We start from the raw sequence: 15,198 nt of genomic DNA, 5'->3' as shown, positions 1-15,198 counted from the left end.
TCTTTCCTTTCCTCTTTCCCTTTCACTTCTTCCTTCCCTTTCATTTCCTCTTTCCTTTCCTCTTTCCTTTCCTCCTTCCCTTTCACATCCTCTCTCCCTTTCACTTCTTCCTTCCCTTTCATTTCCTCTTTCCTTTCCTCTTTCCATTCCTCTTCCTTTCCTCTTTCCTCTTTCACTCCTTCTTCCTTCCCCTCCTTTCCTCTTTCCTTTCCTCTTTCCCTTCCTCTTTCCCTTTCCCTTCCTTCTTCCCTTTCATTTCCTCCTTCCTTTCTCTTCCTCTTTCCCTTCCTCTTTCCCTTTCACTTCTTCCTTCCTTTCCTTTCCTCTTTCCTTTCCTCTTCCTTCCTCTTTCCTTCCTTTCCCTTCCTTCTTCCCTTTCCTTTCCTCTTTCCTTTCCTCTTTCCCTTCCTCTTTCCCTTTCCCTTCCTTCTTCCCTTTCATTTCCTCTTTCCCTTCCTCTTTCCCTTTCACTTCTTCCTTCCCTTTCCTTTCCTCTTTCCTTCCTCTTTCCCTTTCACTTTTTCCTTCCCTTTCATTTCCTCTTTCCTTTCCTCTTTCCCTTTCACTTCTTCTTCCCTTTCATTTCCTCTTTCACTTTCCTCTTTCCCTTCCTCTTTCCCTTCCACGTCCTCTCTCCCTTTCACGTCCTCTCTCCCTTTCACATCCTCTTTCCCTTCCACTTCCTCTTTCCCTTTCACGTCCTCTCTCCCTTTCACGTCCTCTCTCCCTTCCACGTCCTCTCTCCCTTCCATGTCCTCTTTCCCTTTCCCTTCCTTCTTCCCTTTTCCTTTCCTCTTTCCCTTCCTCTTTTCCCTTTCACTTCTTCCTTCCCTTTCATTTCCTCTTTCCTTTCCTCTTTCCCTTCCTCTCTTCCCTTCCACGTCCTCTCTCCCTTCCACGTCCTCTCTCCCTTTCACGTCCTCTCTCCCTTCCACGTCCTCTTTCCCTTTCACGTCCTCTTCCCCTTTCCCTTCCCTTCTTCCCTTCCTTTCCTCTTTCCTTTCCTCTTTCCCTTCCTCTTTCCCCTTTCACTTCTTCCTTCCCCTTTCATTTCCTCTTTCCTTTCCTCTTTCCCTTCCTTCTTTCCCTTCCACGTCCTCACGTCCTCTCTCCCTTTCACGTCCTCTCTCCTTTTCACGTCCTCTCTCCCTTTCACGTCCTCTCTCCCTTTCACGTCCTCTTTCCCTTCCATGTCCCTCTCTCCCTTTCACATCGTCCTTTCCCTTTCACTTCTTCCTTCCCTTTCCTTTCCTCTTTCCTTTCCTCTTTCCCTTCCTCTTTCCCTTTTCACTTCTTCCTTCCCCTTCCTTTCCTCTTTCCTTTCCTCTTTCCCTTCCTTTTCCCTTTCCCTTCCTTCTTCCCTTTCATTTCCTCTTTCCTTTCCCTCTTTCCCTTCCTCTTTCCCTTTCACTTCTTCCTTCCATTTCATTTCCTCTTTCGCTTTCCCTTCCTCTTTCTCTTTCCCCTTTCCTTTTTCCTTTTCCTTTCCCTTCTTCTTCCTCTTCTTCCTTCTCTTTTCCTCTCTCTTTTATTTTCTTCTTTTTCTTTTTCTCAAGTTTGCCTCCTGTCCCAGTCTTTCTTCCATTCATCCCAGGATATATTTGACTTCTTCTGGACTTCATTCCAGTCTTTCCAAGATTCCTTCCATTCTTCAAAAGACATCTCCCCTCTCACTACTAACTGGTTCTTCTGGCCCAGCCTCTTCCATCTCTGGAGAAAGTTCATCTGAAACCATAATCAAATCCCCTCTCTTCCTTCTCTTTTTTTACCTAATTTCTTTTCTTCCTGGAATGCTTTCTTCTTGAGTTTCTTCTCTCTTCTTTCCTTAATTTTTGTTTTCCCTTTGATAGGTCAGCTGGTTCTAAAAAAATCACTTTCTTTTTCTCTTCTTTCTTTGGAAACCACTTCCTCCATCTCCTTCTTCTTTTCTGTTGTTTCTTCCTCTTGCACTCCCAGACTCTCTGGCTCCTCCTCCTCCTCCCCCTCTGTGATTAACAGGTCCTCCACTAATTGCTTCTTCATGGATAAAAGTTGGTTTCTGCTCTTGCCAGGCTACTTCCCAGTCAAAGTCAAACATATCCTCACTTTTCCTGGGGCAGATCTCCTGAAAGAGTTCCCAACTGGGTTGGCGATCTACCAACATCTCCTGAGCTACAGACATCAGCTCAGATTCGACATCTTTTTTCATTTGCGTATGGGAGGTAGAAATCCTGAGAGCCATAAGACGACATAGATCATCCCGCCATGAAGTGGTTTTTTTAGAGCCAGGTACTCCGGTAGCACCCCCGTCCAGAAGGAACCCTTTTCACTGGTTTTTCTGGGGGCAAAGGTTCCTCAACTACTACTGCTACTTCTTCTTTTTTCTTCTTGGCCACTTTTTTGAGTTTCTGAGGTTTCTGCTTCCTCAGCAATTTTATGGTTTCAGCCCTGTGCTCCTTTGAGACATCTGTCTCTAAAGTTTCATCTTTGGGCAACTTCATTAAGCTGCTTACTGAAGGTACTCTTGATGGCCATTCAAAGATATGTGAAATGTCCATCTCAGTAGTGTCACCCTCACCTTCAGCCTCCACAGGTGACACTGCCAGTTTAGGTTCTCCCTCTTTCATCTTTCTGAGAGTTCGGATAGCTTTTCGCACTGCAGGGAAAACCAGGAGGTAGAAACTAAATGAAACTCTTCCCAAACCTGATATGTGCTAAGAGGAAATGCCGAAAAAAAAAAAAAAAGAAGAAGAAGAAGTAGTAATACCAGCTAGGCATAGGTGACTCATGCCTGTAATCCTAGCCACTCAGGAAGCTGAGATCTGAAGATTATAAGGATCAAAGCCAGCCTTGGCAGAAGAGCTTATGGGAATCTGATATCTCATTAACCACCAAAAACATGGAAGTGGAGGCCAGGAGTTTGGCCTAGTGGTTAAAGTGCTTGCCTAGCATGCACAAAGACCCGGGTTCGGTTCCTCGGTACCACATACATAGAAAAAAGCCGGAAGTGGTGCTGAGGCTCAAGTGGTAGAGCTCTAGCCTTGAGAAAGTCCAAGGACAGTGCTCAGGCCCTGCGCTCAAGCCCGGGACTGGCAAAAAAAAAAGATGGAAGTGGAGCTGTGGCTCAAGTGGTAGAGCATTAGCCTTGAACACAAAAGCTAAGGGACAGCACCCAGACTGTGAATTCAGCCTCAATATAGATGTGTGTGTGCATGCACACACATACACACACACACACACACACACACACACACACACACACTTTCAGGATTCCTAATTCCCAGATGCTTCTCTGACAACCAGTTTTAGAGATAGGCCTTTAGGTATTTAGGTGGATCTGTCCTAGGATAATTGTCTTCTATGACAAGCTCATTCTACTTAATCCTCTCCCCACTGACCCTAACTACCCTGGCTCTTTGGGGACCCAGAGGCATGGACAAGATCATTCCGTACATACTGTGTTTTTTCTCAGTTGTTCGGGCCCTTTTTGTAGGTTTGGGCTTGACTTCTGGTTCTTCTGTGACTTCCGTGAATTGCTCAGAAGAATATTTACGTAGAGAAGCTCTTGGGGCAGTTAAAGAAAATTCCAACTTTCCACCTTCTGATAACAAGGTCAAGTTTTCACTTAGTTGCTGTTCCACATGAGCAATAATGATTTGCATATCTGCTGGCCGAATTCCCAGCAAATGGTCCAGGGATTCCTCTCCAATCATCTCTTGCCTATGAAAATCAAAGGAGAGAATGAGAAATAATTTACTGTGGAACAGGCAGGGAGTTGACAGAGTGCTCAAGAGAGACAGCATAGCTACCTGAAGGGAAGCTGCAGAGGTAAGAGCAAAAGGTGATAAAAGGAAGAGAAATGGAGGCAAGGTGGACAAATGCAGTCATGGAATTCAGTATCTACTATGTAAAAATTTGTGGGCAAGGGGGGGAGGGGGAAACTGGGCACAAGCAAAGGAAGGAATGACATTATCTAAGGAGAATTGTAACCCCTCTCCAACTCCTTAATGATAAAATTATACATATATAAATAAAATTATACATATGCATTATATATATTTATTTAAAAAGATGACAAAGGAAATTCAGGAGCTTAGAGAACAGACAGGAAAAGGCAAAAAATGGTGAAAGGAGTAAGTGGTCAAAATTGTCAATGATTGTCCAAAAACTTTTATTTATTTTTATTTTTGTTGGTCGTGGGGCTTGAACTTTGGGCCTGGGCTCTATCCCTGAGCTGTTCAGTTCAAGGGTAGTGCTCTACCACTTGAGCCACAGTGCTATTTCCCATTTTCTGGTGGTTAATTGGAGATAGGTCTCATGGACATTTTTTGTGCCAGGGATGGCTTTGAACTGCAATCCTCAGATCTCAGCCTCATGAGTAGCTAGGATTACAGATGTGAGCCACCAGCGCCCAGCTTCAATTTTTTTTTTTTGCCAGTCCTGGGCTTGAGCTCAGGGCCTGAGCACTGTCCTTGGACTTTCTCAAGGCTAGAGCTCTACCACTTGAGCCTCAGTACCACTTCCAGCTTTTTTCTATGTATGTGGTACCGAGGAATCAAACCCGGGTCTTCATGCATGCTAGGCAAGCACTTTAACCACTAGGCCAAACTCCCGGCCCCTCAATTTTTTTTTTTAAAGCTGTAAAAGAGAAGATCATGGAGAACTAATCAAACAAAGATGAAGAGATAGATGGCAAAGAGAACTGAAGGAAAATGGGGGAGAGGAAGATAAAATTAGCAAGTGCTAAAAAAGTGAGGAAGGCACCAAGACATGTGAAAGGGTATCCATGTATGTGAATTAATGCACCTTCTATCTGGCAAATATCATGTAACCCTTTTATTAATTACAATAAAATATATAAAAAAAAGTGAGGAAGGCAACCAATAACTTACTGTAACTCCCGGAAAAATTCTCGTCTCTGGATCAAGTTTAAGAGTGAGGTTTTACTGTGGATCCCAGTTTCAGTCATGAGTGCCATGACCTTAGTCCTCACTTTTTGATCCTTATCCAATAGTCCTTGAGTCAGAGGCAAGGCAAAGAGATGAGTAATTATTCCTAGACGTTTTAACCCTTCCCAGGCTAGTTCTCGAATCTGGGAGTTGGAATTTGTTGTATCATCTAGCAAACGATGAGCTGTCTCAGAGCGCAATACGGGAGAAACTTGGTAAGAGGCAAAGATTTGCCCTAGTGCACTAATACAGCATTGATACTTCACTGGAGGAGCATGGACCATAATATTGAGGATGGCCTCAATTAGATTATTCACAGTTGCTTCATTCATCCTTTTCCCCAGCCAGCTGCGGCTTGAATCTGTGAGGACACTGTAGGTTATATCCTTGGCTAGTCTCTTTTCTAGAAACTGTGCATCCTCTTTCGCCTCTGGAACAGGTTTTGCAGCACTGACCGATTTTTTCTTGCTGTACCATAAGAAGAGTGGTTGAGACTTCTCCCATTCCACTTCCCGCTGTGGGGAGCGCAGATTGCACTGTAGAAATATTGGGCTGCCCTCCGGCCAAAGACGGGCCCGAATCACAGAGTTGGGAATGTAGCAATCGGGGGCAATAAGCCATTGGTGCCCCTGCCCAAAGTAGTATCGCAGTATCTGATATGGGTTGAGCCCATCCCAGCTGGTCATTACTAATTGGGGAGGAAGCACATAATTGGAATAGTGAAGTTTTGGCTTCTTTTTCTGTGCAGTTGATTTTGTCTCCCAAGAATCCTGTTGGGTGTCAGTCAGTAACATAATGGTCCTATCCTCATCTTCTTCTATGACATGTGGCACAGAATGGTCGAAGGCAATGGCCCGCTTATTAACCAGGGTCTCTAGACCCATTAATTCCTGTTTCCCTTGACTCCGGTAGATATACTTAGGCACAAACAAAGTCTCAAAAGAGAGAAAGAAACTTGGCATGAAAGGCTTAGGTGGTTCAAGCAATTCATCTTGGATACTTATAATGTTTAATTGAGACAGAATGGCTGGGGGAAGCAGTTGTAAAGAGGATACTAAATAAAGACTCTGGTTGAAACTCACAAGGAGGTCACCCCGGTCATTTGCAAAACACAGTGGACCAAAGTGAAGTGATGAATCCAACATGGCTACAAGTCCACCCTGGAAATTCCAGATCCGGACAGAGCCGTCAGCACCACCTGTGACAAAAATATTCAAGGTCAAACAGACATCGAAAGATACAATGGAACATTGGTGTAGAGGCAACGTTTCTATGTATTTTGTGCCTTTGTCTGACCCAGTAAACAGAAAATCATGGAACTTCCAGAGACGTAGGCAGTTTCTCTCTGTGATTGCACATACAGAATGGGGCAAAAGAATCAGGTGTTTCAGCAGACAGCTACTGAGAACGCTGGCTAGAGGCTTCAGTTGTACTCTGATTCCTTCAAACGTGACTTCTAATAGGTGTATGTAGTCATCCATTCCATAGGAACAGACCAAAAAGCTTTCTCGGTTAACAAAGATCTCTACATTCATCGTAGAGAGTGACAGGACAGCCCCATAGTGGGTCAATTTCTCAACTCTGGCACACTTGTGCCGAGAAAGTATTCTAATCATGCCACTCTGGTGTCCAGAGAATATCAGTCCTTGTAGTCCCCGCCCCAAGTTGAAATGCCCATAAGCCAGGCATTGTATCAAGTCCTCAGAATCTGCTGAGGTGCATATGAAATACTTAGTTGGGCAAGGGGAGCGACTTGTGTCAAACACCAGCACCTCTGAGGTGCCCGTGGCTACGAAGAGTTCCTCCTTCATTGGATCATAGGCCCAATCCACAGCATTGTCCAGGATGACAAAGGGCCAGGTGACAACCAGAAGATCCCCTGTGATTGGAGAAAGAAAGCGCAGGATGCCATCCTCTGTGGTGCACAGGATTCGATACCAGTTCTTTCCACAGTGGACTCGACGCACTTGCTGCGGGGGGCAGCCACAGATGTTGAAGAGGCTATAGAAGCAGGGCAGACGACGTAAGGAAAAACTATGGGCAGTTTGGCAATAAAAAGTGGTGTCATCAATAAATTGGAAGCAGATTAACTGCTCTTCGAGTTCTAGTCGTCGAAGTAAATTCCCAGAGGTGAGATTCCATTCCTTGATTATGCCTTCTTGGCCAGCTGTTAGTAGAGTGTGAGCCTCTGGCCGGCTATGAACACATATCACTGCTGAAGAATGGGCCCTGAAATTGTGGAGAGGTTGGCTTTGTTTAAGGGTCCAGACATGGATTTCCCCTGCTTTGTTTCCAGCATAGAAAAATCCCAGTTCAAAACAAGTAAAGCAGCAGGTGAAAGAAGAACCACTAGCAGAGGTGGTAAACTTCTTCACCTCGTGTAGATGGCCAGACTCCTGACGTTCAAGGACCCTCACCACAGTCTCACACAGGGCGAGGAGGGAGTTATTCGGGCCATTTAGCACGACATCCTGTACCAGCTCTTCACCTTGTATGGGAAATATGTGAGCTATCTGGAGGCCTGTACCACTGCGCTCAATAGTCCAGGTGACTATTCCCCCAACATTACCGGACAGGAGTACCATTGATTCTGGGTCATAGCAGAGGCAGCTGATATTGAAGCGGCAGGATACTGTGCCCATAGATTTGAAGGACCGAAAGTGATCCCCAAAGAGCCGCAGGAAGAGGTCACCACAGTAGACCACGAGGATATGAAAGGAACCAGCGTGGACCATCAACTGGACCGGTGGAAGCCGTTCACTCATGGGAAATATTTTCTTCTCAACCATGTCATCAATTTTGCTTTTTGTCCAGACTACAGCCTGGAAAAGCATAAGATTAAAAAACAATTTTTTAAAAATTGCCTAAGGCTTGGTGCCAGGGACTTAACACCTGTAAGAGACTGAGGTTCAAAGCCAGCCCAAGAAGGAAAGGTCATCCGTGAGACATTTATATCTAATTACCAAAAATTCAGAAGTGGAGCTGTGGTTCAAGCAATAGGGTACCAGGCTTGAACAGAAAAACACTCAGGACCTGAATTCAAGCCTCAGTATCTCTACACACACAGAAGTGCCTAAAGATATCAAAGGAGGAGGGACCAGAGTGTAGTCTAGTGATAGAGTGCTGGCCCTGGATTCGATTCCTCAGTACTACATATACAGAAAAAGCTGGAAGTGGCGCTGTGGCTCATGTGGGCAGAGTGCCAGCCTTGAGCAAAAAGTGTCCAAGGACAGTGCCCAGACCCCGTGTTCAAGCCCTAGGACTGGCAAAAACTAGGTAAGAAGATTCTACCTTCTGGTGATGGGAGTTCAAAACAGAATTGATAAGGAATGCTTAGAACCTTTTGCCTAACCTTGAGTTAAAGAGAGCCATAGCCGGGCATAGTGGCTCATGCCTGTACGCCTAGATACTCAGGAGGCTGAGATCTGAGGATCAAGGTTCAAAGCCAGCCTGGGCACAAAAGGACCTGAGACTCTTATCTCCCTTGGCTCAAGGGAAGGGTGGTAGCCTCGAACTGAGGACTCAGGGATAGAGCACAGGCCAAGTTTAAGCCCTACGACACCCCCCGCCCCCCCAAAAAAAAGAGAGCCATAAAGTCTTGTAAAAAGCAATTAGAGGACTGGGAGTTTGGCCCTGAGTTCAAACCCTAGGACTGGGAAAAAAAAAACAATTAGAGCTTGGGTCAGTGGTTCATGTCTACTATCCTAGCTGCTCATGAAGTTGAGATATTAAGATTGTGGTTTAAAGCTAGCCCCAGCAGAAAAGTTTGTGAGATTTTTTTTTCCACCAGTCCTGGGCTTGAGCTCAGGGCTTGAGCACTGTCCTTGGACTTTCTCAAGGCTAGCACTCTACCACTTGAGCCTCAGCACCACTTCCGGCTTTTTGCTATGTATGTGGGGTACCGAGGAATCGAACCCAGGTCTTCGTGCATGCTAGGCAAGCACTCTACCACTAGGCAAAACTCCTGGCCCCCGTTTGTGAGATTTTTATCTCCAATTAAACATCAAAAACCCAGAAGTAGTGCTGTGTCTCAAAGTGGTAGAGCACTAGCATTGAGCAAAAGAGCTCAGGGACAGTGCCCAGATCCTGAGTTCAAGCCTCATGATGGGCCAAAAAGAAAAAAAGGCGAATTTAGAGAGAATGGGGGGGGGAATCATGGTTCAAGATTATATTCATGGGAGTTTGGAGTACTGGTAGAGTGCTTGCCTAGCATGCACGAAGACCTGGGTTTGATTCTTTGGTACCACATACACAGAAAAAGCCAGAAGTGAGGCTGTGGCTCAAGTGGTAGAATGCTAGATTTGAGAAAGCTCAAGGACAGTGTCCAGGCCGGGAGTTCAAGCCCTAGGATTGCCCCCCCCAAAAAGAGAGAGGGAGAGAAAGAGAGAGAGAGAGAGAGAGAGAGAGAGAGAGAGAGAGAGAGAGAGAGAGAGAGAGAGAGAGATCATATTCATTTGTTCATTTGGTAATCAGGGTTGTGAGGTATGTGGGCATGGTCCTAGAGAATAAACAAAGGAGAGAGAGGAAGAGCTGGGTGCTGGGGCTCACACTTGTAATCCTAACCATTCAGGAGGCTGAGATCTTATGATCACAGTTTGAATCATGGGCAGAAAGTCTGTGAAACCCTTATCCCTAATCAACAACCAAAAAAAGTTGGAAGTGGAGCTGGAGCTGTGGTTCAAGTGGTAGAGTGGCAGCCTTGAGAGAAAAACCCAAGGGATAGCAAGCATCCAGGCCCTGAGTTCAAGCCCTGTACTGGCACAAGAAAGAAAGAAAGGAAGGGAAGGAAGAAAGTGAGAGAGGGAGGAAGGGAAGGGGAAACAAGGGGGAAGGGAGGAAGGGAGGGAAGAAAGGAAGGCAGAGGAAAGCAGAATTACCTGTATTTCTTTTGTGTACGAGTTCACCCAGGAGAGGGAGGCAAAGAAGAAGGCATCGCTGAAGTACTGGCATATAAGTGGTATAGTTTGAGGGAAGTGAGTTTCTCTGAACAGTAACTGGGACCGATCACTCAGCACAACTGTCTCATTCTTTTGCTGTTCAGAATTCTGGGAGAGGCATAGTATAGAAAGCTAAGATATCCATGCACTAAAAAATTTTTTTTCTCTAAAAGAAGTCAAGATGGAAGCAATTCCCCAGATCATGTTTCAGATCCTCCCTAACTCTGAATACACCCACAATGCATAGAACAAATCTCTCCAAAATATGAGGGAACTAGACCCCTCTAAAATACTCTACATGTATATATTTTGTACTGTGAACACAGAGTAAATAATTGTTCCAAAGTGAAATTAACCATACTTGGCTTAATTAGTCTTCTTTGTATCTAAAAGACACATGGATCATAAAAGTTACAACATGTAACAAATTACCTAGACAAGCCACAAGTACTTTAACAGGCTATCCCCAAATCAAAAGCAGTTCAAATAGTAAAGATTAAGCCAATATGCTGGTGGCTTATGCCTGTAATCCTAGGAGACTGAGGTTGAGGATCATGGTTCAAAGCTAGCCTAGCCAGAAAGTCCGTGAGACTTTTATTTCCAATTAACCACCAGAAAACTGGAAGTGGCACTGTGGCTCAAGTGGTAGAGTTAAGCTAGCCTTGAGCTGAAGCTCTCAGGGTCAGTGTCCAGGCTGAGAGTTCAAGCTCTACAACTGGCAAAAAGAAAAAAATTAAACTGCATAAGTAAGACTTTTAGAACCCCTTATATAGCCTTCACATTTGACTTAAGTCAAATGAGCTGCATAAACTCAATGTGCATTATCCCACAGAGAAAGCACATGTACTATGACACATTCATCTGGGCTCCATCTCACAGAGGCAGCCATAGCAAAACTGGTTTGCAACTATTTTCTCTGGTCACTTCCTTCCCTTTTAGGAAATCTCTCTTCTCAGAGTGTGGGTTCCTTAGCCAATGCTACCAAAATATCTTTGTAAGAGGTTTATAGACTTACTTGGGACTTGGTCCATTTCCTACTACAGTGATAATTATCTTAACGGTCTATCCTGTTTTCTTCTTGCATTTGCAATCTATGGCTCTCCTAAAGTATTTATCAGTGTAAGATAGATATGCTTACATCCTACATATACATTACCTTGCTTTTATTTATGGCATCATTTAGGAGATATTTATAGTCATTCCAGGTGAGAATGAGTCTGGGGGAAGACATCACCTTGATTGTCCTCTAGTTTCCTCTCACGACTGTTGCTTAAAACCTGTGGGAATCCAAAAGAGGGCTACTTAGTCAAGGTTATTTTTCAAAGAACTAGGAATCAAAGGACAAAAGCTATTCCAAAATAACTAAAGCACCTGGGAGCATGGCCTAGTGGTAGAGTGCTTCTAGTGTACATGAAGCCCTGGGTTTGATTCTTCAGTACCCATACACAAAAAGCAGAAGTGGTGCTGTGGCTCAAGTGGAGAGCACTAGCCTTGAGCAAAGAAAACTCGAGGACAGTGTCCAGGCCCTGAATTCAAGCCCCAGGACTGGCATCAAGTGGTAGCAAACACTAGGTCTAGTACTACTTAAAAAAAAAGAAGAAAAAGAAAAAAGAAAGCCTGGAATAAACTTCAATTACTGAATCCTTGTGGTCTTGGATGTTTAGTGTCTTGATAACCCAAAGATAATCTGATGGGATAATTCAAGCCCTGTACTCAATTTAGGGGAGCAGGTATTTGGGGTCAAGATGTGGTAGGTCCTGCTAACTATATAGGTTTGTGTTTGGAGTTGCCCCTAGAGGGCACTGTACTCCATCATATTGTGAGGCCCTTTGGATTTCCTTTGGGGTACTCATTGGTTGTGTGTATGTGGGTGTTATAAATTGGGGGGGGGTTAGGCTAGAGGCAGCTTGGAGTTTTCTGGTTTTATTTTATAACTGTCTAGTAGGGAAGGCACACACCAAAGAATAGTCAGTCATAAACTTGATTGCAATGGATAGTTCTGAGAAAGGGTTATTTTACTCTTTAAACTTTTCTGTAACTTTTTAATTTTCTCAAACAGATATTTCCCTATTATTTTTTCTTTTTTGTTGTTGTTGTTGTTATAGTGTTTTACTATGTTGTTCTTAGGCTGGCTTCCAGATTGTAGGCACAAATGATCATTTTGCCTCAGCATCAGCTGAGATTATAAGCTGATACCACCACATCCAATTTCTGAGATTCAGTTTTGCAAAGGTAAGGTACAGAATACTATGAATACATATTATAAAAATATTTGACTACCTAAAATGAGGTTCATGTGTGTTCCTGACTTTTGAGGTAGGGCCCTATAGGGAAGCCTCGTATTTGGGTAGAGGACATAGAAAGTCCAGTGGCACCAGAAAGGCCTACTTAGTTGATTATAAATCCAGAGAGTTAAACTTAGTTTAGCTTTTCTGTTTATGACATTACTGATAAGGAGCTCAACTTCATTCTCAGGGTCCCAGAGTACAAAGAACTTTAGGTATCTTTATACTTAGGGCTGGAATACACTTAACTTTCTTTACTAACAGAAACAATTTCCTAGGCTTACAATATATCTTAAGAGGGTTGGCTAGTGTCATTGAGTAGAAGAATTTCCCAGGGTCACTGAGAGGAAGGACAGCATCTAGGACTGTGCTTGAACACAGGGACTCACACTTGCTTGGTATTCTACCAGTTCACACTGATTGGCTAATTGGAGACAGAATCTCAAGTACTTTTCTGCCCAGGCTGGTTTCAAACCTCAATTCTCCAATCTCAGCCTCCTGAGTAGTTAGGATTACAGGCATGAGTCACTGGCTTTTATATATGTTTTCATTCTTATGATGGCTTCTTGTCTTAGCAATTTTCACCCCTTACATGACTTAAAAATGAACACAGTAAAAAATGTTTAAACATACAAAAGGGCATATAAAGAAAAGACTTTTTTCACAGATGACCATCTGTCCAGTCCTCTTTGATGAATGTAACTCTGGTTGTGTCCTTTTCTGTTTTGTTGTAAAAATGTACTGTACATACACAAGTATATATGTAATTTTTTCTAATATGTAAGATAATATTGTATACAATATTCTGCATATTTTCTCTTATATCTAAAGATTAACTGATTAATGTCTGAATTACTATATTAGTAAATGAACTCTACCTCAATTTTACAGCCTCCAACTGCAGGGTATTCCACTGTGTGACTTAACTATCATTTGTTTATTCAAGTTTTTATTAATATTGGGCAAGTTCCAACATTTTGCTACTAGGACCTATTCCACAGATGACTCTGTTAATTAAATGGCAAAACTAAATCAGCAGAAAACATTTTCATTCAATATAGCCTGAAATATCCTGAATGTATTTGAGCTAAATCAGTGATTCATTTTACTAGACATGTAAAATTAAAAATTGCATCTGTATCTTGAATTAAATTTTGTGTGTGTGGCCAGGTGTGATGGCTCACATTTATAATCCTAGCTACTCAGGAGGCTGAGATCTGAGGATCACAGTTCAAAGCCAGCCTGGGCACAAAAGGACCTGAGACTCTTATCTCCAATTAACCTCTAGGAAATGGGAAGTGGGCCTTGTCTCAAGGGTAGAGTGGTAGCCTTGAGCTGAAGAGCTCAGGGACAGTGCCCAGGCCCAGGAGCAGGGTGGTAGCCTTGAACTGAAGAGCTCAGAGACAGGGCCTAGGCCAAGTTCAAGCCCCATGACCCACCAAAATAAAAAAATAAATAAGTGTGTGTGTGTGTGTGTGTGTGTGTGTGTGTGTGTGTGTACTGGGGCTTGAACTCAGCTAGGTCCCAAAACCTTAGCCTTTTCCCTTTAAGTTAGCACTCTAACACTTCAGCCACAGCTCCATGTCAGGCTTTTTGGTGATTGACTGATGATATTGAGACTCATGGACTCCAGTTGGCAGGATCCTCCAGATCTCAGCCTCCTGAGTAGTTAGGATAATAGCCATGAGCAATTAGTGCCCAACTTAAATAATAGGTACAAATATTTTGTGCTGGGGTTGCCACAGTCTAGAAGGCCGGCACAAATGCCTGCTGAACTGATGAGCTCCCCTGAGGGTAGGAATCCAGTCCCTCCGACGTCTCCATTATCACTGAACCTGGTGGGTTGAATGCTGAACACATTTTCATTTTCATTGAAGGAGTGGACAAATGAATGAGGGACTCTTTGCCCTCTCCCAGGTTCAGATGTTACTAAGCATCTTCCTGAAAGCATGGAGGTATTATGGATGGGGTTTCTTGACCACAGAACCCTGTAATTCAGAAATTCCCTCAGTCACGCTTACAAAGAGTAGGAGTGGCAATCTTGAAAAAGAAGAGTTTTTTTTTTTCTTTTTCTTTTTTTTGGTTTGTTTGTTGTAAGAGCGAATCGAATCTTTGGTTCCATCCGCAGGTGAATTAGATTGGTACATTTCCTAGGCTTGTTGGGTACTCAGTGAACACTGGTGATCCCTAAGAACAGGACTTCAAAAGTGGATGAAGATGAGGCGCCCTGGGCAGCCCCCCTCCCCCGGGGATGCTCCCCTCCCCCCTTCCCCCCCCCCCTGCCCACAGGGTCTGCTCCAGTTACCTGCGATCAGATTCTCGACTAAACCGAGATGGGTACAGCGAGTGTTGCGGTACTCAGGGGCTGCGATGTGGATGATCAAGAGCTAAATAAAGGTAAGCGCCGGACACTGCGGGGCGGAGTCGGGGGTGGGGGGGATGAGTGAGTCCGCAGACCCAGCGGTTGGTTAATACCGCAACCTCCCGCCCCGCGGTGGGACCGAGGGCGCGGGGGGGGGGGTGGCGCGGGGTGTGGGCAGAGCGCGCGTGCGCGCTGGCACACGAGGAGCCAGGAAAGGAGCGGGCCGTGAGGAGAGGGAGTCCCGATCGGACTCCCCTGGAGTTACTTGGGGAGGGCGTGCACGTGTGCGGGCGGACGCGCACGCAAGGGAGCGCGCCCACGGGGGCGCGCACCGCCACCCCGCTCCCGCGTCCCTCTCGCGGGGAAGGGGGTGTGTCTACCGCAGGGCTTGTTTTTAATCTCGCGCCTCTCCCAGGCTGGCGCTCTAGACTAAGGGACTCGCGTCCCACAGAAGAGGAAGGGAGAAGGTCCACCGAACGGAGGGAGAAAGAAGGCAGACGCTGCAAACGAGAAACTGGCCCCGGGTGTAGCGGAGCTGCAGGCTGCAGCCGACAAGACACGCCCCCTTCCCTCCCCCTTCCCCGTCTCCTCACGCCCCTCCGGGCTGCGGAAGTCTTCTGTGGAGACCGTAGCAGCAGCAAGGAAGCGGGCCAGTGAGACTACATTTCCCAGAAGGTATCGCGGTG

The 15,198-nt window shown here is 44.9% G+C and overlaps 2 protein-coding genes across 2 annotated transcripts in view; one reads left to right on the top strand and one right to left on the bottom strand.

Annotated features, from left to right (window-relative positions):
- Positions 1 to 14,645, bottom strand: part of Wdr87 (WD repeat domain 87) — a 17,279-nt gene extending 2,634 nt beyond the window's left edge. Inside the window, 12 exon segments of the mRNA XM_090322538.1 lie at positions 1,103 to 1,113; positions 1,212 to 1,539; positions 1,542 to 1,811; positions 1,814 to 1,892; positions 1,894 to 2,004; positions 2,006 to 2,284; positions 2,286 to 2,635; positions 3,437 to 3,699; positions 4,872 to 7,750; positions 9,806 to 9,973; positions 11,022 to 11,142; positions 14,456 to 14,645. Coding sequence (XP_090178664.1) covers positions 1,103 to 1,113; positions 1,212 to 1,539; positions 1,542 to 1,811; positions 1,814 to 1,892; positions 1,894 to 2,004; positions 2,006 to 2,284; positions 2,286 to 2,635; positions 3,437 to 3,699; positions 4,872 to 7,750; positions 9,806 to 9,973; positions 11,022 to 11,096 — 4,813 coding nt within the window. The 5' untranslated portion in view covers positions 11,097 to 11,142; positions 14,456 to 14,645.
- Positions 14,646 to 15,113: 468 nt separating this feature from the next.
- Sipa1l3 (signal induced proliferation associated 1 like 3) overlaps positions 15,114 to 15,198 on the top strand; it is a 157,512-nt gene continuing 157,427 nt past the window's right edge. The window contains exon 1 of the mRNA XM_090322146.1: positions 15,114 to 15,187. The gene's annotated coding sequence lies outside the window, so the exon portion shown is untranslated. The remainder of the gene's footprint in view (positions 15,188 to 15,198) is intronic.

This window comes from Megascapheus bottae, chromosome 31 (assembly GCF_031878675.1).
Source record: "Megascapheus bottae isolate mThoBot1 chromosome 31, mThoBot2.hap1, whole genome shotgun sequence".
Taxonomy (NCBI): domain Eukaryota; kingdom Metazoa; phylum Chordata; class Mammalia; order Rodentia; family Geomyidae; genus Megascapheus; species Megascapheus bottae.
This window is presented reverse-complemented; position numbering and strand designations above follow the sequence as displayed.